Source organism: Gymnodraco acuticeps, unplaced genomic scaffold (assembly GCF_902827175.1).
Source record: "Gymnodraco acuticeps unplaced genomic scaffold, fGymAcu1.1, whole genome shotgun sequence".
NCBI lineage: Eukaryota > Metazoa > Chordata > Actinopteri > Perciformes > Bathydraconidae > Gymnodraco > Gymnodraco acuticeps.
In genome coordinates, this window is record NW_022991994.1 from 55,601 (window position 1) to 81,068 (window position 25,468).

The 25,468-nt window shown below is 40.9% G+C and overlaps 1 protein-coding gene across 2 annotated transcripts in view; it reads right to left on the minus strand.

The window, feature by feature from the left end:
* ube3c (ubiquitin protein ligase E3C) overlaps positions 1-24,418 on the minus strand; it is a 70,711-nt gene extending 46,293 nt beyond the window's left edge. The window contains exons 1-13 of one of the 2 annotated variants that reach the window (XM_034201224.1): positions 24,281-24,418; positions 22,771-22,875; positions 22,541-22,594; positions 22,330-22,404; positions 19,160-19,306; positions 17,600-17,715; positions 17,356-17,513; positions 14,947-15,100; positions 12,007-12,224; positions 10,617-10,765; positions 6,559-6,746; positions 1,590-1,676; positions 425-582 (exon numbers count right to left, since the gene is read on the minus strand). In XM_034201224.1, the coding sequence (XP_034057115.1) occupies positions 425-582; positions 1,590-1,676; positions 6,559-6,746; positions 10,617-10,765; positions 12,007-12,224; positions 14,947-15,100; positions 17,356-17,513; positions 17,600-17,715; positions 19,160-19,306; positions 22,330-22,404; positions 22,541-22,594; positions 22,771-22,836 (1,570 nt within the window). In that variant the 5' untranslated portion in view covers positions 22,837-22,875; positions 24,281-24,418. Of the gene's footprint in view, positions 1-424; positions 583-1,589; positions 1,677-6,558; positions 6,747-10,616; positions 10,766-12,006; positions 12,225-14,946; positions 15,101-17,355; positions 17,514-17,599; positions 17,716-19,159; positions 19,307-22,329; positions 22,405-22,540; positions 22,595-22,770; positions 22,876-23,494; positions 23,636-24,280 lie in introns of those variants that run through there. The other variant, XM_034201222.1, reaches the window with a different exon arrangement.
* Positions 24,419-25,468: the final 1,050 nt, after the last annotated feature.

The window sequence follows — 25,468 nt, forward strand, 5'->3', positions numbered from 1 at the left end:
ACTTTTACTCCCCTACATTGTGGAGGTCGGTGCAGTCTCTGATGTTGATATCAATTTATAAACATATTGACAGCAGCGATATATAAAGCATTTCAAATTAGCTCCACTTTGCTAATCCACCAAGGCTTTTGTACTCAGGACTTTTACTTGAACTTCTTCCACCTCGGTTGCAATCATACCTACATAACGTCCCTTTACATTTCATATATTTGCATGTACAGAGCATTAATGAAACGCTATAGGCTGCAAAACAAAGGAACGTGCAATCACAACTTAAAATCCAGATAAAAAGCTTTAAAATTATAATAATAGATACCATTTTGATAGCGCCTGTCAAGGGACCCAAGGCCACTTTACATGCTGTTAACAAACAAACAAGTAAGGCAAATAATAAAGTAAAAATTAAATTAAAAAAGTTCCCTACCTTCCATCTCATGTCCGAAGAACTCGCTGTCGTGCACGGAGATGAGCGAGTGGCTGAAGAGCGAGCTGAACAGATAGAAGAGGGGAATGATCCGGTTCGAGTCCTCGAACGACATCGGAGACCCTCGAGAGATCAGCTGCAGCAGCGGCACCATGGAGCTGAGGAGGAGGAAACAGACAGGAAATTCGATGAAGAAGTCTGGAGGTACAGAGGCTACCAAAAGCACTAAATTCCCCGTCAGAAAACGTACACATATCACATTTTTGTGTCCGTGTTTTTATGGCAAATCCACATGTTTTAACAGTATGTTTTCAAGGGCATACGTATAAATGCAGAAGTACTCAACCCCTACCCAGACACTAGAATAAGAGTCTAAATGAACTTCAATATCAGCCTGACCTGAGGGGGTGGGGGGTGAGATGAAGTATGAGGTACAGTGGCTTCCAAAAGTACTCAATCCCCCTTGAAACTTATCAGATTCGTCTTGATGAATATACAAATGAAAATGTAGTAAAACATGCCACTTTCACACATGTTAAACCCTTACACATTAGTATACAGTAGAGCCATCTTATGCTACAATAACAGCCTAAAAGGTGGGGGGGGGGGGCAGACAGGAAATTAGATGAAGAAGTATGAGGTACAGTGGCTTCCAAAAGTACTCAATCCCCCTTCAAACTTATCAGATTTGTCTAGATTATTTTTTATCAGTATTTTTATGGCAAATCCATGTTTTAACCGTATATTTTCAAGGGCGTAAGTATAAGTGCATAAGTACTCAACCCCTACACATTATTAGTATATGGTAGAGCCATCTATTCTAGCATAATAATCTAAATTAACTTCAATATCCGCCTTTTAACCACCTTCCCACACAGGCAACGCAGCCTCCTCTTACTCACTTTTGATCCCACATTGCACACAAGGATATCCACGTACTTGTATATTATTTTGTATTATTACTTTTCCTATTGTATGCATGTCTTTTACTTGATCTCTAACCTCCATAAAGGGCTCTTTAGTTTCATTTTCACAGCCTTGCTGAGGGCCAGAGTTTGGATATTAAATATTAAACAGAACAGCAAGTCTGATCGTTTTCAAGGGGGTTGAATAATCTTTTTTATGCTGAACCTAGATTAGATACATTTGCCAATAATCAGCTTACCCGGTGATCATTTTTGTCGTCATGGTGATTATCAGGTGCCAGAGATGCCTCAGGAAGCGTGCGTTGAAAGCTAAACTGTACAGAAGTCTGCAGAAAAAACAGAGAAAGGTACACTTAAGATTAAAACATTTATTTTCAGTTAAAGAGCCATGACACAATCAGCGTGATCACCGTAAAACGACTTTCCGTCAATCTGTCTGCCTCTCAGACTGTTAACGTTGGCCTGTTAACAGAAGGACACGAGTTAAAGTGAAGGGGAAATAAATGAGACCAACATTTCCCTCGTAGAATTTTCTTGCCCTTTCTCTCGTCTTTTTAAAACCTTGCGAGGTCCGAAAGGAGATGAAATGAGCCATTAAGCTTTATTTAGGCGAGGCACCTTCCATTAGTAAACTAGTTGCTGGCGAGGGTCATAAACAGGCTTCCTGCTGGAGCCCCATTTAACTTAATGGGAAGGAGGGGAGCAACACAATGGAGGACGAAAGGGTGGAGGAGGAGGGGAAGAATGGCCCTCGTCGTGACCCCAGAGCTCCAGAAATGCTTCCACACTCGCAGTGAATTACATGATAACACAGAGAATAGCTAACGAACCTCAATGGCTGTGGCACCGAGGTGTGAAGCTGCTCTTTGTTCAAGTGTGTGTGTCCTCTTTTCACACAGAGGGGGACAGTCATGTGGCTAAGTACGCTAAAGAGGGGTTAAATAAAGTGGCGCATATCATGTTTTTTAAGAGTGACACGGATAAGGATGCTTGCCTTTAATAGGGGAGGCGTATTCTCGGGAGAGCAGAGGAGCAAAGGTCAGGGGGAGGAGACGCAAAGATATTCAGTTTATTTATACAGCTCAGTATCAGAAATTGTACTTTTGTCTCAGGGGGCTTTAGAGTTTATACGGGATAAGAATAAGACACCGTCTGTCCTTAGACCCTCGCATCGTACAAGGAAAAACTCCCAAAGAAACCTCACAGTCAACGGGGAAAGAATTGAATAAACCTGGGGTAGAGAAACAGAGGAAGATGCCGCTCCAGGTGGATGTCAACGGTAGTAAAGTAAGAGGCTCTTTGTCTGTGTGTGTGTGTGTGTGTGTGTGTGTGTGTGTGTGTGTGTGTGTGTGTGTGTGTGTTGTATCTCAATGTCAACGCTCAAAACCCCATTCAATCTGCTGAGACCAAAGTCCCAAAGTGGGATTGAGCATTAGGAGCAGAGTGTCAGACAAGCCTGGGTACGCCTTGAGAAATGGTTTCAGCCCGAGCGCGCACCATCTGTCACGACCACAAGGCTCCGGAGAGAAGCTCATAACAAGTGGAGCGGGGTGTTTGATTGAAATGGGAAACAAAGCACTAAAATGCCAGCTGACACGCTGATTTACGGCCGAGAGAAAGAAAAACAAACCCCCATTTCAATCACGGAATGAACCGCTAATAAACAAAGTCAGGGCCAGTTCGTTCGTTCGTTCGTGTGTGTGTGTGTGTGTGTGTGTGTGTGTGTGTGTGTGTGTGTGTGTATGTGTGTGTGTGTGTGTGTGAAAAAGTGAAGCACTTATGTTGAAATGCGCTGTATAAATAAACCCGCCTTTCCTAATGTCTGCTGTTGTTTAATTTTATAAAATAAGCCTGTGTGTGTGTGTGTGTGTGTGTGTGTGTGTGTGTGTGTGTGTGTGTGTAAATCAGCTTGATGAATCACGCCTGGATCATTGAATGAATGAAAGCAATGAAAGGATCATTTCTGTGAATAACACAAGTTAGATTTTGTATTTTAAGAAGCTTGTTTTCCAACCCGTTTGTTTTGCAGCAACACGCCCATTATCTCACGACAACACTTAAAATCACGGCTACTGTTCGAAAGCAAATGAAGGACTTTCATCGGAGCGAGCCCCGTTAGCAGCAGAGTGCTACGTCGGCTAAGAGTGACATTACACCAAATATAAGAAAAGCGCTAAACAATTAAAAGGGAAATGACACCGTAGTCACTTCAACACACTTAGGACAATTAGCAAACCAATCAGAAATCCATTTAGCTTCCAAATCCTTTAACAGCTTCTTAGAAAAAAGACATTTTACATATTTATTAAAAAGGAAGCGTGCCTGGATGCCCGGGCAGACTCTTCTTTTATTTTTTTTGCTGTACGAGCAGTAAATCAAGGCAGGGATGCAATTTGCTCCCCTTAGCCTCTTGTAAAGCTATCCCGTCCACTCCTGCAGTGATTCATCTTTCTCAGTGAGCTAATTATTTTGTACAGATATCCGATAATGATGGAAGACGAAGGGCAGGATTTATGGTAAAAGCGAAGAGAAGGAGGAAGCCGTAAAAAATTAAGGGGAATGAGGCAGACGGGGAGATTCCTCTAAATCTGTTAGCTGTGTTTCATCACCGAGGAATTCAGGTTTGTATTTATACACGTTTAATACCTTCAGTTACTTCTCAGATGAATGATGTGAAATGTAATCAAGTGTTGAATCAGACTTTAGTTCCACCTGGAGTAAATCCACCAGCTACCCTGCAGTATACAAAGTCATTCAGACTAGCTGCACCTTTACCAGCTTTGAGAACACTTTCATGATCAATCATTATAAAACATATCAGATCTATTATTCTGAAATGGACCAATCTGCACAACGACTACTTTTACTGTCTTTCACTATATTTTGATGAGAATACTTTTCTACTTTTACTTGAGGAACATTTTGAATGCAGGACTTTTACTGTAACAGAGTATTCCTACACTCTGGTACTTCTACTTTTACTCAAGTACAAGATCTGAGTACTTCTACTTTTACTCAAGAACAAGACCTGAGTACTTCTACTTTTACTCAAATACAAGATCTGAGTACTTCTACTTTTACTCAAGTACAAGATCTGAGTACTTCTACTTTTACTCAAGTACAAGATCTGAGTACTTCTACTTTACTCAAGTACAAGATCTGAGTACTTCTACTTTCACTCAATACAAGACCTGAGTACTTCTACTTTTACTCAAGTACAAGATCTGAGTACTTCTACTTTTACTCAAGTACAAGATCTGAGTACTTCTACTTTTACTACAAGATCTGAGTACTTCTACTTTTACTACAAGATCTGAGTACTTCTACTTTTACTCAAGTACAAGATCTGAGTACTTATACTTTACTCAAGTACAAGATCTGAGTACTTCTACTTTCACTCAATACAAGATCTGAGTACTTCTACTTTTACTCAAGTACAAGATCTGAGTACTTCTACTTTTACTCAAGTACAAGATCTGAGTACTTCTACTTTTACTCAAGAACAACATCTGAGTTTTTCTACTTTTACTCAAGTACAAGATCTGAGTACTTCTACTTTTACTCAAGTACAAGATCTGAGTACTTCTACTTTTACTACAAGATCTGAGTACTTCTACTTTTACTACAAGATCTGAGTACTTCTACTTTTACTTTTACTCAAGTACAAGATCTGAGTACTTCTACTTTTACTCAAGTACAAGATCTGAGTACTTCTACTTTTACTCAAGAACAACATCTGAGTTTTTCTACTTTTACTCAAGTACAAGATCTGAGTACTTCTACTTTTACTCAAGTACAAGATCTGAGTACTTCTACTACAAGATATGAGTACTTCTACTTTCACTCAAGAACAAAATCTGAGTACTTCTACTTTTACTAAAGATCTGAGTACTTCTACTTTTACTCAAGTACAACATCTGAGTACTTCTACTTTTACTCAAATACAAGATCTGAGTACTTCTACTTTTACTGAAGAATGTTTCGTAGTACTTCCTCCGCAGAACTAATAATTAACTAGAGCAGGTTGCCTCAGTCTGGATAACCTCCGGTCACTCAGTCCTCCGCCTCCTCCCCTCACTCCACCTCTGACATCCTGGCCCTAATGTAATCAACCTGAGAATGGGGATGGGGGGATGGGGGGCGGGGGGAGTGACAGATTCCCTGACATCCCGTTTCCTCCGCCGGTTGTAAATGCCAGCGGGCGAAGAGCACAGATAACCGGCTGCCTCGCTGCACCGTTATTTACATTCCTGCTTACAGCGCGGAAACACACGAACACACAGTTTCCCCTCAATCAGGCGGGGGTGTAAACAACGCTCTCTAAAAGAGGAGTGGACTCTGACAGGACGAGTTAAATGTTATGATGGGAGATAAAAATGAAATATTTGTTATATTTGTTGTGTGTCGATTTAAAAAACACCTACTTTTTCAAATGTATCTCATATTATGGCATTTTAACTGCAAAGACATGCGTTTGAGCGCTTATAGATATATCAAAATAATCAAAATAATAACCTCCATATCAACCCTCTTGCATGATATTTGGATATAAAATGTATTAAAATAAGTATAAACAATAATAACATATGTTTATAAATACACACACACCCATTAACATCTATGCATACACATATCTGTACATATACACACACACGTACTCATATGTATACACACGTGGTTAAGGTTTGGAGGTAGGATTTGAATATCCAGGTCCGAAATAATAATACAATACCAACACAATTTTAATAAAGAACAAATTGGAAAAGTATAAAAACGAATTGAATGTAATAGTAGAACATTATGTCTTATATTGTTCAGTTTTTCTAGTAGATTTGTCTACAATTCAAATTTATTCTTTAGATTAATATTTATCTTTCCTACTATTGATATGTATATCTTTTTGGGATGAAGCTGACCTGCTCTGTTGTGATTGGTCAACCTGCTTAAAGATGTCCCGCCCCCTTAGCCTCACGTACAATGTGTTGGAGCGCTGGCCAATAGCAGCAACCGTCTTTATAGGCATACACATATCTATACATCTAAATGTACATATGTATACACACATGCTTCAGGTTTGGAGGTAGGGTTTTAACACTGTCATTTCCAGGGTTGAAATAATAATACCATACCAAATAAGGAAAGGGAAAACCCCAAAAGCACAATATGGCCTTTTTAATAATAGCTCTTTATCCTGTGTGTGTCTCTTACCTGACTTTTGGCACCATGAGGCGGTGTTGAACCATGAGTGTGTGACAGATGGACGCCATCATGGTGAAAACCTCCTCGCTGGCAGAGTCTCTCCACACGAGGTTCAGCAGAGCGTTGGTCTGGTGCTTCGTGTCTAACTTGTGAACACACTCCTCTGTGATCAGCTGCACTGAGATCCTGCTGTCATCCTGATGGAGAGAGGAGAGAATAAGAAGACATACTTTATTAATCCGTCACAAGGAAATCTCTTCCTGCTGTCATCCTGATGGAGAAAGGGAAAACATAGGAGTTGGAATTTGGGGGAAAACCACAAACTACTTTTACTCATGAACAAGATCAGAGTACTTCTACTTTTACTCAAGAACAAGATCAGAGTACTTCTACTTTTACTCAAGAACAAGATCTGAGTACTTCTACTTTTACTCAAGAACAAGATCTGAGTACTTCTATTTTTACTCAAGAACAAGATCAGAGTACTGCTACTTTTACTCAAGAACAAGATCAGAGTACTTCTACTTTTACTCAAGAACAAGATCAGAGTACTGCTACTTTTACTCAAGAACAAGATCAGAGTACTGCTACTTTTACTCAAGTACAAGATCTGAGTACTTCTACTTTTACTCAAGTACAAGATCTGAGTACTGCTACTTTAACTCAAGTACAAGATCTGAGTACTGCTACTTTTACTCAAGAACAAGATCTGAGTACTTTTACTCAAGAACAAGATCTGAGTACTTCTACTTTTACTCAAGTACAAGATCTGAGTACTTCTACTTTTACTCAAGAACAAGATCTGAGTACTTCTACTTTTACTCAAGTACAAGATCTGAGTACTTCTACTTTTACTCAAGAACAAGATCTGAGTACTTCTACTTTTACTCAAGTACAAGATCTGAGTACTTCTACTTTTACTCAAGAACAAGATCTGAGTACTTCTACTTTTACTCAAGAACAAGATCTGAGTACTTCTACTTTTACTCAAGAACAAGATCTGAGTACTTATACTTTTACTCAAGTACAAGATCTGAGTACTTCTACTTTTACTCAAGTACAAGATCTGAGTACTTGTACTTTTACTCAAGAACAAGATCTGGGTACTTCTACTTTTACTCAAGTACAGGATCTGAGTACTTCTACTTTTACTCAAGAACAAGATCAGAGTACTGCTACTTTTACTCAAGAACAAGATCTGAGTACTTCTACCTTTACTCAAGTACAAGATCTGAGTACTTCTACTTTTACTCAAGTACAAGATCTGAGTACTTGTACTTTTACTCAAGAACAAGATCTGGGTACTTCTACTTTTACTCAAGTACAGGATCTGAGTACTTCTACTTTTACTCAAGAACAAGATCAGAGTACTGCTACTTTTACTCAAGAACAAGATCTGAGTACTTCTACCTTTACTCAAGTACAAGATCTGAGTACTTCTACTTTTACTCAAGTACAAGATCTGAGTACTTCTACTTTTACTCAAGAACAAGATCAGAGTACTGCTACTTTTACTCAAGAACAAGATCAGAGTACTGCTACTTTTACTCAAGTACAAGATCTAAGTACTTATACTTTTACTCAAGTACAGGATCTGAGTACTTCTACTTTTACTCAAGTACAAGATCTGAGTACTTATACTTTTACTCAAGTACAGGATCTGAGTACTTCTACTTTTACTCAAGTACAAGATCTGAGTACTTCTACTTTTACTCAAGTACAAGATCTGAGTCCTTCTACTTTTACTCAAGTACAAGATCTGAGTACTTCTACTTTTACTCAAGAACAAGATCTGAGTACTTCTACTTTTACTCAAGTACAAGATCTGAGTATTTCTACTTTTACTCAAGAACAAGATCTGAGTACTTCTACTTTTACTCAAGTACAAGATCTGAGTACTTCTACTTTTACTCAAGAACAAGATCTGAGTACTTCTACTTTTACTCAAGAACAAGATCAGAGTACTTCTACTTTTACTCAAGAACAAGATCTGAGTACTTCTACTTTTACTCAAGAACAAGATCAGAGTACTTCTACTTTTACTCAAGTACAAGATCTGAGTACTTCTACTTTTACTCAAGTACAGGATCTGAGTACTTCTACTTTTACTCAAGTACAAGATCTGAGTACTTCTACTTTTACTCAAGTACAAGATCTGAGTCCTTCTACTTTTACTCAAGTACAAGATCTGAGTACTTCTACTTTTACTCAAGAACAAGATCTGAGTACTTCTACTTTTACTCAAGTACAAGATCTGAGTATTTCTACTTTTACTCAAGAACAAGATCTGAGTACTTCTACTTTTACTCAAGTACAAGATCTGAGTACTTCTACTTTTACTCAAGAACAAGATCTGAGTACTTCTACTTTTACTCAAGAACAAGATCTGAGTACTTCTACTTTTACTCAAGAACAAGATCAGAGTACTTCTACTTTTACTCAAGAACAAGATCTGAGTACTTCTACTTTTACTCAAGTACAAGATCTGAGTACTTCTACTTTTACTCAAGTACAAGATCTGAGTACTTCTACTTTTACTCAAGAACAAGATCAGAGTACTTCTACTTTTACTCAAGAACAAGATCTGAGTACTTCTACTTTTACTCAAGTACAAGACCTGAATACTTCTACTTTTACTCAAGTACAAGATCAGAGTACTTCTACTTTTACTCAAGAACAAGATCTGAGTCCTTCTACTTTTACTCAAGTACAAGACCTGAATACTTCTACTTTTACTCAAGTACAAGATCAGAGTACTTCTACTTTTACTCAAGAACAAGATCAGAGTACTTCTACTTTTACTCAAGTACAAGATCTGAGTACTTCTACTTTTACTCAAGTACAAGATCTGAGTACTTCTACTTTTACTCAAGTACAAGATCTGAGTACTTCTACTTTTACTCAAGTACAAGATCTGAGTACTTCTACTTTTACTCAAGTACAAGATCTGAGTACTTCTACTTTTACTCAAGTACAAGATCTGAGTACTTCTACTTTTACTCAAGTACAAGATCTGAGTACTTCTACTTTTACTCAAGTACAAGATCAGAGTACTTCTACTTTTACTCAAGAACAAGATCTGAGTACTTCTACTTTTACTCAAGTACAAGATCTGAGTCCTTCTACTTTTACTCAAGTACAAGATCTGAGTCCTTCTACTTTTACTCAAGTACAAGACCTGAATACTTCTACTTTTACTCAAGTACAAGATCAGAGTACTTCTACTTTTACTCAAGAACAAGATCAGAGTACTTCTACTTTTACTCAAGTACAAGATCTGAGTACTTCTACTTTTACTCAAGTACAAGATCTGAGTACTTCTACTTTTACTCAAGTACAAGATCTGAGTACTTCTACTTTTACTCAAGTACAAGATCTGAGTACTTCTACTTTTACTCAAGTACAAGATCTGAGTACTTCTACTTTTACTCAAGTACAAGATCTGAGTACTTCTACTTTTACTCAAGTAGATCTGAGTACTTCTACTTTTACTCAAGTAGATCTGAGTACTTCTACTTTTACTCAAGTAGACCTGAGTACTTCTACTTTTACTCAAGTACAAGATCAGAGTACTTCTACTTTTACTCAAGTACAAGATCAGAGTACTTCTACTTTTACTCAAGTACAAGATCTGAGTACTTCTACTTTTACTCAAGTACAAGATCAGAGTACTTCTACTTTTACTCAAGTACAAGATCAGAGTACTTCTACTTTTACTCAAGTACAAGATCTGAGTACTTCTACTTTTACTCAAGTACGAGATCTGAGTACTTCTACTTTTACTCAAGAACAAGATCTGAGTACTTCTACTTTTACTCAAGTAGATCTGAGTACTTCTACTTTTACTCAAGAACAAGATCTGAGTACTTCTACTTTTACTCAAGTACAAGATCTGAGTACTTCTACTTTACCAAAAAACGTTACATTTTTTATTTTATGAAGTGAAAAACAAGCGAATTCACGCTTGTTTTGCAGCAACATGATCATTATCTCTGTGTGTGTGTGTGTGTGTGTGTGTGTGTGTGTGTGTGTGTGTGTGTGTGTGTGTGTGTGTGTGTGTGTCCCACCTGCTTGGTTTTCGGATGGATGCCGGTGTCGTCGTCCTCTGAGTCGCTGCTGACCTCAGGTCTGCCGCTGCTCTCTGACACCGGCAGCAGAGGAAGCAGAGACTGCAGAGCGCGGAGATACAGCAGGAGACCCTCCTCTGAGAGAGAGCCTGAAACACAAAGATATCACAGTCACTCTTCACACCAACTTACTTCAGGTAGTTTCATCCCACCATAAGACTGGTAAACACCTTATGAAACAACACCCATAACAATCATCTCAAGTATCTTCAAGCATCTTCAAAAAAACTATTTGTATTCTATTTGTATTTACTTTGTATCCGTGTTATTGTGTTGCTCTGCTGGAGGAGCCTGTGACCGAAGATGTTCATTGACATATCTACACTGTAGCTAAGTACGAATGACAATAAAAGCCTTGAATCTTGAAAGGTATATAAAGCACTGGGAAAGGTGCAGAACTCCCTTCCCAGTCACACCCGAAACAAATCTCTCAAAACTCACTTTCAAACTCTGATCAACAACAACTACCGTTTCTGTTCTGATTTCATGTAAAGCGTATTTGAGCATCAGGAAAAGCACTACGAAAATCCAATATATTATTATAATAATATGGAAGTAGACTTCTCTCCATAGAGGCGAAGTCCCTCCCCTTCCTCCATGGGACCTTATTTAGGAAAAAGTCTGTATTGAAGTCAATGGAGAGAGAAAGATTATCTTTTCATACCGTTTGAATTGTGCCACGAATTACACACATGATGTTTGTCAATTTAAAAGATCATTTTGCAAGTCAAGAAAATTTAAATGTGTCGTAAAACTGTGAAGTAACACTTTGTGTGTGAAACCGCTCAATGAACTACATCTCCCGCCTCGCTCCACACACCCAGACGGCCGTCACGTTGAAACATTTCACTTCTTTCTCTCAGAACGAGGTGGAAAGTATTAAAAGAGAAATCACTCCAAGTCTGGGCGCGTTGAGAGCTGTACACACACACAAGGGGAGTGAGTCGGTTCCGTGAGAGCCAGCATGCGGGACCGGGACTCTGGGATTTGTAGTCTTTCTAGTTGCGTATTTTTCATCGTCTTTTATTTCAACAGTTTTACGACAAACTGTGACTTTTTGGACATTTTTTAAGATTGACAAACATCATGTGTGTAATTCGTGGCACAATTCAAACGGGATGGAAAGATAATCTTTCTCTCTCCATTGACTTCAATACATACTTTTTCAGAAATAAGGTCCCATGGGTCGGAAGTAGACGGGCGGGACTTCTCCTCTCTATAGTATTTGTCTGAACAGATAAATAATGTGTAATCCAAAAATGCAAAAAAAGATTTGTTAACAGACTAATATAAAACTGATCTGCAAATATTGTTAAAAAAAAAAACCCACCTAGGCGGTTCTCCCCCGCAGAAAGGACGAAGTAAAACACCCAGGGTGCTCGACTCTGTGCCGATGAAGACGAGCTGATGGTCTGCAGGGAACTGAGGAAGGCTTCGAAGGGAAAAGAGAGACGGACATCGGAAAGAGCCGGGATGAAGAAGTGAAAGATCTGCTCGGTGAACGGAGACGAGATGAACTCCTCGGTGAAGGCTGCGAAAACAAACTGCCTGCAGGAACACACACACACACACATCCTTTACTCAAGTAGAAGTTCAGATACTCGTGTTTAAAAGTACTCTGGTGAAAGTAGAAGTACTGACTTCTTTACTCAAGTCAAACCCAGATAATTACCTCTGAGGAAGATAACAAACATACCTTTCACAAACACAGATAAACAGGCAGTGTTTAAACTCTCCAGAACCGTATCAAACCACAACATCCTCAAATAAACTGCACTCAGATTAGATAGATAGATGTGTCCACCAGAGATGTTAAAGTACACTCACCCCTGCTGTATATCACTCCTGTACTCAAGTAGAAGTACAGATACTCGTGTTTAAAAATACTCTGGTGAAAGTAGAAGTACTGACTAAACTTCTTTACTCAAGTGAAAGTAAAGAGGCTTTGAAATGTACTTCAGTAAAAAGTACTCATAACTAGCAGCTGCTTTAAAGAGTACCTGACCTCCCTTTATATTAATAGAACAATAATGTCATTGTTAGCTAATGAATGTTTCCATGCTGAACAACGGCAACATGACAACGTTTCCATTGGTCCCTCTTCTTTAGAGAAGACCAGGAAATGATGGATACACGGATCGTGTTCAAATCAATAGGCACGCAATGACTCTAAAGAATAATGATATGAATATCTGAATTGCTTTGACAACAAATCCATAAAAAGTTTAAACATCTCATCAGTGGAAGCCGTAGCGCTGTAAAAAGCTCGTCCAATCATCTGAGCCTAAAGTAACTGGATGGCCTACCTGCCTGTCAGCCTTCCATCTGGGCACAAACTGATCTCGTGCCCTCATTGGTCATGAGCGCGTTCGTGTGTTGGAGGAGGGGCTCTGTGAGGAAGTGGCAGATTTTCTCCGGCTGCGTACTTTTCAAATTCTAGTGCACTCGAGCTGCTTTCTCCATTCTTACCTACCCCACCTTTAAAGTGCAACGTCCCTGCCGAATAAACGAACGAAATAATGATATACTCAAAACCCAGAACCCTGTCAGTTCACACGGAAATGAGAGGTGTTTCCCAACATCCCTCTGCTTTCTCCAGTCTGTAGTCTGCAAACAGAGCTGCTTTGTGACTCACATCTGGAGGGGCTCGAGTCAGATAATTAGCTGTCGGTGTGTACACAAAGTTCCTCTCACTCCCGCCTGGCTTTTCTTCAAAGAACAAAAGAAGTGCTTGTCGTTTGTTATTAAGAATGTCCTAAACGGAGGGCACACAGTGAGATGTTTTTGCACCGTGGCGAGCACAGAGTCTGGTGGTCTTTTATGGCTCGTTGTAAATTGGTCTCTGGAGCAATTAAGGGCTCCACTATTGACTAGAGGAGACAACAGACCTGCTGCAGTTGGTCTGATACCTTTAATGGATGATGTTTGAGAGAATGCACCCGGGACAAAGACTCTCCTCTCGTGCTGTGAGGACCTTTTTCCTCAACATTCCCCACGAATCCTCATCATCCTTTAATGTGCAGACATGTTCAAAAGAAAATTCAAAACCTATCTTTTTAACATGGCTTTTAATTTTGGTTAATGTTCAATTCTCACTGGAATATCATCGTCCATGTTTTACTGTATTTCTCCCATTTTGCTTTTATTTGACATTACATATTGTCACTGTAGATGTTTTATCTTGTTCTCTATTCATTTTAATATTGTTGTTGTGTTTTCTGTAAAGCACTTTGGGCTGCTTTGGGCATGAAAGGTGCTTTACAAATAAAGTGTATTGTGAATTGTTATTGTGTGAAAACTTAATTCCTTTTGGGCTCCTCCAGAGGAACGTCACGGAAGATGGTCAAAGATCGTGCTGGTGGACAATTAAAAAGACACCAATGCAATGTCTAAATCACAGTAATATTATTAATATTATAGGGCGGTGGTGGCGAAGTCGATAGGGACTTGGCTTGGCAACTGGAAGGTCACCAGTTCAAGTCCCGGCAAGACCAAGTGTCCCTGAGCAAGGCACCGTTCCCCACACTGCTCCCCGGGTGCCGTTCAAAATGGCAGCCCACTGCTCCTAACACTAGGATGGGTCGAATGCAGAGAAACAATTTCCCCACGAGGGATTAATAAAAGTCCATCTTATTACTATAACATTTGGTAAATAAACAGATGATATTTTAGAGAGCGGCCCCGGGACAAAGACTCTCCTCATGATCTTTCCACTCAAAAAGCAGCAACACCACTAACTTTTAAACGAATCCGTATCATCCTCAAAACTTATATTCATTCTCTTGATAGTGTGGGAAAACTAAATTGATGTCGGCCTCATAATGAGGAACGTCACACTGGAAGAAGGTTAAGAATAGTGCTGCACAGTTCATAGAATTGCAACATTTGGTAACGGCTAAATAAACTGCTGCAGTTGGTCCGATACGTTTAATGATATCTGAGAGAATGCACCCGGGACAAAGACTTTTTCTCGCATTGTATTCCTTTGTTTGTTTTATATTTTATTTTAGCTTTTTAATGTATTTAAATGCCATTTTACATTTTCTTTCTGCTGCACTATTTCTTAATGCTCTTAAAGTTTTGTTTGTTTGTGTTAAGCACTTGGAATTCCCTTATATAAAATGCTATGTAATCATATCATATCACAATGGCATTTTCAATGAAAGATAATCTCAACTAGTCCTTTTCGTGCAGCCCTAGTTGAATAAATAGATCAAGCCCATTGCTCATATTGCTCATATCTGACAGTAAGTAGAATGTGGTGCTGTACCTTGCGCCTGTTGTGCAGGAGGAGTAGTTAAAGTGCAGAGGTTTCAGGATGTGCTCCAGCAGAGTCGTTGCCATTGGGATCGACGGAGCGTCGCTGTACTCCAGACTGGAGGGGAGTCTGTGATTCACCAGAATAAACAGAGACTTGTAGTAGCCTGAGGGGGATACAGATTTTAAAAAGCATGTTTAGACCACAGAGTATTTCATAACACATCAACTCAGGTAATTACACACGCTACAGGAACATTAGAGCAATCTGTTAGAAGCAAGGAGTGTATCAATTGTGTTATAAGATGATATAAGGCGATTTAAAGAAGCCCTATTATGCTCATTTTAAGGTGAATATGATGTGCTTCTACTGTGAGGGATTTTAGCCTCTGCAGACCATTTACATGCACACAAACCTATATGACACAACCTATGTGGAAAACCACAAAAAAGCATACTAAGAAAATAGAAAAAGGAGAAGCAATTGACAACAATATAAACAATTTATCGCGAACACTTTAGATTAAGGTACACATATTCACCATCAACTAGTTGCTAACTAACATTAGAGCCAAACTACGATCTTATTAGGGAACATATTCTGAGTTAGAAATACCTGATTTTAAGTTATTTTGACACAATTATAATAATAATAATAATAATAATATTGGGAGGGATGAAACCCTCTTTAATGGTCACACATGCAGAGCACACAGTGACATGTGTTCTCTGCTTTTAACCCATCCTAGTACCAGGAGTCTAGGAGGTTGTCCGGTGCCTTGCTCACGGGCACCACGGCAGGGCAGGAGGTGAGCTGGGACCTCTCCAAGTAGCAGTCCACATTCCATATTTTAGGTCTGGTCGGGGACTTGAACCGGCGACCCTACGGCTCACAGTCCAAGCCCCTACTGACTGAGCCACTTCAGGGTTTCCGTTAGCCGGTAATGACCGGTTTTTAGCTGGTAACATTTATTAAAAACCGGTAAATTCAAAAACTGCCGGTCAAAATGTCTGGTAATAATTAGGGAGGCTCCGATAGATCGGCCGCCGGTCATTATTGGCCGATATTCACTCTTAATAGTTTGATCGATGCTCTATATAAAGCCCGATCAGGAGAGCTGGATCTGATCGATATGGACATAAACGCGAGTGAAGTGTAACCGGACACGCGAGAGAGATCAGATCAGCTGCTGAGTCTGACCGAGACACGCAGCTCTGCATAATCACCTGAAGCCCCGCCCTCTGTTTAGCGAGCTGCAGGAGCTGCATGAGAAACTGACGGGCTGTCAGGAGAGAGAGAGAGAGGAGAGAGAGAGAGAGAGAGAGAGAGGAGAGAGAGAGAGAGAGAGAGAGAGAGAGAGAGAGAGAGAGAGAGAGAGAGAGAGAGAGACAGAGAGAGAGAGAGAGGAAAAGAGAGGATCCGTTTCTCCCGTGTTATTATTCAAAGTTAATGTAAACTTTTGAATAATGTACTTCATCTACTACAAGTAGTTTGTTTGAATGTAATAATTAACTGAAAAATGAATATGAATTTTTTCGATCTGTTACGATTATAGACTGAAGCAATATAAAAATGAGCCCCGTGAACTGAGTTTTCACCATCAGCATATCCGGTCATAGTCCGGTAATTACCTGCTAACGGAAACTCTGCTACACAACTCTTTATTATTATTATTGAAATATCACCGGTAAGTTTCAAATGTGTCCGGTAAAATAAATTCTGCCCGGACATTTGACCGGCGAGAAAAAATCCTAGCGGAAACCCTGAGCCACTTGTAGTTTCATGTCTTGTTACATAACCACATTTGCTAGGTGTTATTATGGGAGGGCTACTATTCTGCTGCATATTGAGCATATTAAGACCGTCTCGTGTACAACAACTTCCTTACGAACAACAAATAGACACTCATTAGAGGGTTACTGAGGAAAAACTCTCAACTAATGGCTTGTAGAATATGGTCATGTAGAATAAGGCATTAATAAGTGTTTTATACTGACTAATGAAGAGCCAAGATACGGCTAACAAGCAACTAGTTGATGGTGAATTGATGTACCTTAATATAAAGTGTTACCAATGTATCTTTAAGAAGCTCTCCAGTTAGCATGCTAATAAAGATTTAACACTGCGGTTGACATAGTGCTGAAAATAAACAATGCTTTTGACGTGTGCAAACATTTCCAACCATTGGTCTAGAAATGAGTCATACGTGTGGTTTTATGTCAACACTATTAGATGTACTGTATATACTCAGGATCCAGTCAGAACAGGAAGTACCCATTTAAAGATAAAAGTAGTCAAACACACTTCAGACTAATTGCTATTTGGCACACATTCACAATCTCTAAACAAGCCTCAATGTTTGAAGATTAAGCCTCGGAAAGTTTATTGTGTCTACGCTGGAACGAGGTTTATTTGACTCACCTGTTTGTACCATATAATGCAAAATCTGCTCGAGTAATGAAGCTACATAGTTAGCGTCTGGAACAACGGGAAGATAGGTTTTCTCTGATGAAAAAATGTCTAGCATCCGCATGGGGACTGTCACGTTTAAACTGTCGTCCCTGCAGTTCTGTAGGAGCCTGTGGGGACACAAAGAGGGATTCATATATTCACAATCGCACGCATAAAGCAGCTTCAAATATGCATCCATTGTTCCTTTCTTTACCTGCAGCAGAAGCCTAAGATCCTCTTGATCTGAAACATACATGTCTGTCTCTGTGGGCCCACCAGCAGCTTCACAAACTGACTGCTGAGTTTCACCAGATTCTGGCACAACCATATCTGTAGGAACACAAAGACACAGGACGTGTAAGATCGATCGATATAAGCTTAGTCCACTCCAAGTCCATTGGCTTTTGGATTCAACCATTAAAAACACATTCACTTTGAGTACTGTCAGTCAAACCGGATCAAACCAAAGCCACAGTCTTGATGGAGAAGAGCTGCTGACTGTTTCTCATCATAAATATCATCTTTTAAACTTTATTCCTGCTTATTTAGTCAAGAAAACACATTTCTAGCTAGGGATGGGTACCGAGCCCCGGGGCTGAGTTATTAAAGACCGTGGTATCGCTAAGCTCCGACGTTAGCGGTCTTTTTATCGGTACTGGAGACATGTACAAGATATATGTCGTGTATTATTGCTACACACACATTATATTGCAGTTTTAGTGTCGCCAACTCCGTTTCTAACACGCAAAAAGACTGCAAAATGCGACTAGGATTATTTTTTTCGATCTTTCCAATCCAGACGAGAGATCTCTCTCTCCCCGCCTGTGTGCGAGGGGGCGGGGCGGTTCACACACACGCAGCTGCTACATGCAGCCACACACACACACACACACACACACACACACACACACACACACACACACACACACACACACACACACACACACACACACACACACACACACACACACACACACACACACACACACACACACACACACACACACACACACCACACACACCACACACACACACCACACACACACACGGAGGAGATGGCGGAGAGAACGCGCTCCGAGGTGGTTAAACTTTACCCGTCTCGATGCTCGTTACCTAAAGTGCAATAAGTGTTTATCATGTGAGGGCGGCAACACGAGCAATTTGTCTAAACATTTATCAAAAGTGCACCACATCCAGACGGAGGAATGCACCGGGTTCCACTGTCTTTCTAGCAGCTCTGTAGCTCCGTCCACGAGGAACGTTTCCACGTCAGGTGTTCTGTATGCTAGCAGCAACACACGGAGTTAACTACATGATACAAACATGGGTTAATGATTAGAGGAAACTGAGTTATTTAGTTAGTTAAAGTTTCAGCTATTCTGTCTTCAGATTATTTAATACGATTTGTTAAAACATTGTCGTTTCTTTTGATGTGAAATATTATTTATTTAATTTAAATAAAAAGCAATGTTAGTTTTGTTCACAATTTGTTTAGTTAGTTTACCTTATATTTCTCTCCAAAAGAACCGATAAGAGTACCGTTAAAAGACCGGATCGATAAGCGGTATCGATAAAACCTTAACGATACCCATCCCTACTTGTAACTAAGATCTAGGGTCTTTGGAGCAAACATACAGGAAGAAAGCGCCCCTGATGTGGATCATTCCAATTTACACCTTAAATAGTTCATCACAATAAATAATCAAGTTAAAAAAGGGGATGAATGTATTTTAGACCTCTGGGTTTCATCGTGCATCAAAGATCAGATTCTCACCAATCGATGTGCGTCCACGCTCTGTCTGTAGAAAAATATGAGTTGTCTGGATAAGAGGCAGAGGTTCGGGCCGTCCAGGACGCGCTGAGTTCCCCCCCCCTGCGTCTGGATCACACACTCATCAAACCTGGCCCTCTGGATGGCATACTGAGGAGGAGGAGGAGGAGGAGGAGGAGGAGGAGGAGGAGGAGGAGGAGGAGGAGGAGGAGGAGGAGGAGGAGGAGGAGGAGGAGGAGGAGGAGGAGGAGGAGGAGGAGGAGGAGGAGGAGGAGGAGGAGGAGGAGGAGGAGGAGGAGGAGGAGGAGGAGGAGGAGGAGGAGGAAGAAGGAGATTTTGACTTTTGCAAAAACACTTTATTTACATATTTAACAATTGTACATATACTTCAAATAAAGTGCTTCATTGTGCAAATAAGCGATTTACTTAAAATCAAACTATCTAATAAAAACGTGTGCAAGAGCAATTCGTCATTAACTACAGAATAAACAATGTCTTGGTAGCAGTAGCACCAGCGCTACGATCCCCAGTGGCTCGATCCCCAATGTGTTCATAAAACCTGTGACGTTACACAGCCAGATTGTTGTTGCCTCTTTTCTCCACTCGGTTCTGAGAGGAAGTTTAGGAGCTGCCACTTTTCCTTGCTTGTTTTTTTATTATTAAGAAGACTAAAAACCAAAGTTAAAAGAGAGAAGAAGATTCTTTACTGGATTACTGCAACAGCATACTTTTTGCATCACCTGCATTCACACTAAAAAAACAATATGTCCAAAACTCAGCTGCCCGCTTGCTCACCTCCACCCGACGCTCCGACCACATCACTCCTATCCTCCATGACCTCCACCCGACCACATCACTCCTATCCTCCATGACCTCCACCCGACGCTCCCGACCACATCACCCCTATCCTCCATGACCTCCACCCGACGCTCCGACCACATCACCCCTATCCTCCATGACCTCCACCCGACGCTCCGACCACATCACCCCTATCCTCCCATGACCTCCACCCGACCACATCACCCCTATCCTCCATGACCTCCACCGATGCTCCGACCACATCACCCCTATCCTCCATGACCTCCACCCGACGCTCCGACCACATCACCCCTATCCTCCATGACCTCCACCGACGCTCCGACCACATCACCCCTATCCTCCATGACCTCCACCCGACGCTCCGACCACATCACCCCTATCCTCCATGACCTCCACCCGACTCTCCGACCACATCACCCCTATCCTCCATGACCTCCACCTGACGCTCCGACCACATCACCCCTATCCTCCATGACCTCCACCCGACGCTCCGACCACATCACCCCTATCCTCCATGACCTCCACCCGACGCTCCGACCACATCACCCCTATCCTCCATGACCTCCACCCTGACTCTCCGACCACATCACCCCTAGTCCTCCATGACCTCCACCTGACGGCTCCGACCACATCCACCCCTATCCTCCATGACCTCCACCCGGACGCATCCGTACTTCCACCACATCACCCCTATCCTCCTCATGGACCTCCACCCTGACGCTCCGACCACATCACCTCCTATCCTCATGACCTCAACCTGATGCTGCCCGACCACATCACCCCCCTATCCTCCATGGACCTCCACCTGATCGTCCCGACCACATCACCCCTATCCTCCATGACCTCCACCGATGCTCCGACCACACTCACCCCTATCATCCATGACCTCCCCTGACGCTACGCACATCACCACCTATCCTCCATGACCTCCCCCCGATGCTTCCGAACCCAAAGCACCCCGATCCTCCATGACCTCCAGCCCGATGCTCCGACCACATCACCCCTATCCTCCATATACTCTACCCGATGCTCCGACCACATCACCCTATTCCTCCATGACCTCACCGCGACCACATCACCACCCCTGATCCTCCATGACCTCCACTGGCTCCCCATCAAACAACCGCTTTTGGACTTAAATTATTACTTACAAAGCCCTCAACAACCTTGCCCCCCCCCCTACCTCTGTGACCTCATCCAACGACACACCCCCACCCGTCGCCTCAGGTCTGCTGAAGCTAACCTACTGCAGCCCATCAGGACAAAGCTCCGGACCTGGGGGGACAGGGCCTTTGCAGCAGCCCCCCCCTCACTCTGGATCTCCCTCCCCAGTCACGTCAGATCCGCCAACACTCTTCAAACAATCCCTCAAAACTCACCTTTTCACTCTTGCCTTCAACTCCTAATCCACTAACCCCTCGCCCTGATTCCACCTAGCTTAGCACTTTCTACTGTTGTTGTTATTTTGTTTTACTTGCTTGTAAGCGCTTTGAGCACCAGGAAAAGCGCTTTATAAATGTAATGTATTATTATTATTATTATGACTGGAAGACAAAGGTTGGATTTGATCAACTTTTCCTGGGCTTGTCTTTACAGATAACACGCGCTCAAATGTTTTATGAATAGGAAGAATAAAAGCCTATGAAACATGACTGAGGTGGGGATTTGTACACATAAAGCCAAGGCAGTAATTGGCTGTTTGGACATGTTGTTATTCGCTAACACACAGGCTATAGATACTAGAGTATTTCTGTGAGAATCAAGTGAAGATTCAACTTATTGTCATTACGTAGTACAGGTTCTATGTAACTAAACGGTTTCTCTGCATTTGACCTAGTGTTAGGAGCAGTGTGGGCGGCCATTATGTACGGCGCCCGGGGAGCAGTGTAGGGAACGGTGCCTTGCTCAGGGACAGCTCGGTAGCACTCGGTCTTGCCAGGACTTGAACTGGTGACCTTCCAGTTGCCAAGCCAAGTCCCTATGGACTTCGCCACCACCGCCCTGTTTATGGGCGTGTTTATGGAAACTATCGGAGCTCCAAAACAACTTATAACACGTATCTTAGTTTCGACAAAGACATATCTAATAGCCCTTTTCACTATTATTTTGAATAGTAGTCTTACACATTTGACAAATCCTTTAGGGAAAAAAACAAACACAGCTAATTATTTGTTTCCGGTTTGCCCTCTGCTGACACACAATGTCATTGGAGGCGATCAATTGGGGGCATTTTATAGAAGTAACACACAATTCAGGCTCACGATAGTCAGTATTTAACAGCCCTAATGTTAGTTGCTTACAATGTAATATATAAAACCTTTAAAAACATGTCTGTGTAATGTTTGCAGACTCACCTGTCGTTTCAAGTCATGGTAGCCACGTATGTAGGACTGAATAATAATAGCATTCTTCAGTCGCTTTCTTTCATCCTAAAATGTAAAAGACACAACCCGTTGAAAAACGTACAATATAATATGTATATTACATGTTTGGGGCGCATGCATAATCAATCCTTCAATTGACTTGATACTGTAAATTAGTATAGGTAAAGTGTATTTTTCAAACCTCTCTTTTCCTTCTTTCTTCTTGCGTGCGGTGCAGCAGAGACGATTTCTCCTCCTGCAAAACAAAAGAGAACTTGAAACCACTTTAACCAATAACATGTGATTCTTGCTAAGCACCTACATGTAAGGAACATGTCTACATGTATGTAAAGAACAGCTAGCATGTTGTCAGTAGTTTGCAACCCAGTATTTTCCCACTATCTTCCCTAACAGGAGTGAAATGACACTTACCTTTTTACTCGCTCCTCCAAGTGAAACATTGGGTCTTGTCTTGAAAACTCCCTCAAAGCTAAACATTGTTAGATCTTTACCATCGACTGATTCAGAGGTCGCCTTCTGAAAGAGAAAATGAAACAAGTCCTGATTGAATACCCATTTATAGAGCAGACAGGGGAACTAGATACGAAGTTAGACAATTGTAATACACCTGTAAACACCTGTGAAGTACACTTTTACTGCTGTCACCTGGCTGCTATCACAGTATTGTATACACACTACACTACACTATTTATTAAAAGGCTGTTATTTGAACTTTTAATATGTTTAGATGCCTGTTAATGAGCATTTTTGCTTTGTTTAGCTCTTTACTTTTGCTGGTACAATGTACATTTCTCTCCGTTGGATAACTAAAGTGCGTCTGCTTATGACATTAGTTCTAAATGGTGATACAATAGTTAGCTAGCCGGTATATTAGCTAATGACTCAGCAGCTGACATGATCTAAAACCTGCTTTTTAACCTCATCTCACTCCAAGTATCAACGGAGACACCACACAAACACATGTATTGATAATATATCGCTGTATTTATTCACGCATTTGTTAGAAACGTAATGTTTGTTGACGTTAGCATTGAAGCTAGTTAGCATAGCAGCTAAAACCGGCTAACTTTAACTAATTTACAACGTTTTTCTTCCTTTTTCCTTTACATACTGGTTCATTAGAAGCGTGTATTACCTGTGAGTGTTGGATACAGGAGTGAAACGGGCAGAATATGTGTGTAAAAGGCAGTTAATCCAAAGTCTTCTTTTCCTCTGGAAATCAACACAACACAGGGGAACAGCCGACGGAGCTGCTTCCGGTTCCGGCCATATCAGCGATGTGATTGGTCAAAAGTCATGTCAATCACATCTGAGGCTAAAGCCCGCCTCCTATCTAGATGTATTGAGAAGGTTCCGAGACTCTACACTGTTATTGTATGATAAATGAGTGATTTAATACTTAAATAAAAGCACTCAAATAATATAAAATAGTACAATTAAGTAAATAAAATGAAGTCATATCACAGTTGATACAAAATAATCTTATTACAAGGTCGAGTAGCTGTTATAAATCAGTACAGGGGGATGGCGTTTGCCTTTTTCACGGGTGTGTAAATGTTAAAATGTCCATTATTCGGAGGATTTGTAGAACTCTACTAAACCTACATGTAAATACAATTGCTCCATGTTGAACCCTAATCACTTATTTACTTACTGCAAATGGAGGATAAGCGATCAGGAGCTTCATTACTGGTGCAGATTGACTTCTTACAGATAAATAAACCAGTATAATACACCTTAAATAACAAAATCCTTCCAGACTGAGGCAAAACAGTTATATCCCAGTGTCACATATACATTGCTCATGCTAATTAGGTCATCCAAACTCTGCTTAGGATTCAAGTAAATATGAATATATTACTGCTTTATTTCATGTTTAAATAAGTAGTTAATTGTATTATATTTGTTGTTTTTACAATACCTTATAATAATCGGCACCTTCTTGAGTTCTTGAGTGGATGAACGGGTAATAACATAATTGGGGTCGGATTTTGGCTTAGCGAGCTAACTTCAGGGGAAACTCTGGGTTTCCGGTATCGCTGGTTCACTTCTTATCGGGATAGATCTCCATGGTAACTTATGAGCAGTTCCAGGATAATAGATCAAGTCAGTGAAAGCACCGCCTGCTGACCAATCAGAGCTCAGTGTGCAGAGTTTGCCGTTGCAGGAAAGACGGCCAGCAAAAATCACCGACTGTGTGAACGTGAACATTAATAGAATATCACCTCCTCTCACTTAAGCAACACATTAAGTTGACGAAACACTCGAGTAATGTAAATGTAGGCTAATTAAAGTCAGATGGTGTCTTAGACGGGGCAGTGATATCATCATAAACGTGTTAATGTACGCATTCAAACACTTGTTCTCTTACCAGCTGTATTCACCTTGCAGGTGCAGCTCTGTGGCTTTGATCCTGGATCAAGTGTTTAAATCATGGATGTTTAAAGTTTAACTTCTTCATATGTCTAATATTATAGTTGACTTTTCATTCAGGAAGTATGACGCTGTGCTGTCAGTGCGCTTCTCCATGTCTGTGATTGGTCGAATGCTCCAGATACCACCCATTTCAGGTGAACGCGCACCTAACTAGATAGGACACGGCTGGCTTGAGCGATCCACTTGATAACCAGCGTCGTATGACCGTTTAGCGAGAGCGCGTATGTTTTGGATTAGGCCAACCGGCTAACTCAAACATATCCAGGTTAGGTTGAACCGGCTTCGTAGTACAGGCCTAAGGTCGCATGGTGAACAAACAAACAAGACGAGGACACAAGAGAGGAGACGAGGACACGAGAGAAGAGAGATGAGGACAATAATATTAGGAGACGTGAATATCTCCATTCAAAGCGTATTGATAACACGTTTTAAATGTAGGCTTCTTATAACATGCACCCCGTGTTACATATCGAAATGTTCAGGGCAGTCTCTGGTCTTGCTATAAATGCAAATGATTCACATTAGAGCACTGTGTGATGAGATAAGCTCTAAAGCTGAACATTTGACATCGGAAAATCTTCAAAACTCTTGTGAAAACACAAATGTACTCATGTCATCCAATTTGTTTGGTGTTTTAGATTTGGTTACCAAAGTCTTAGGATCACAAAAGTAG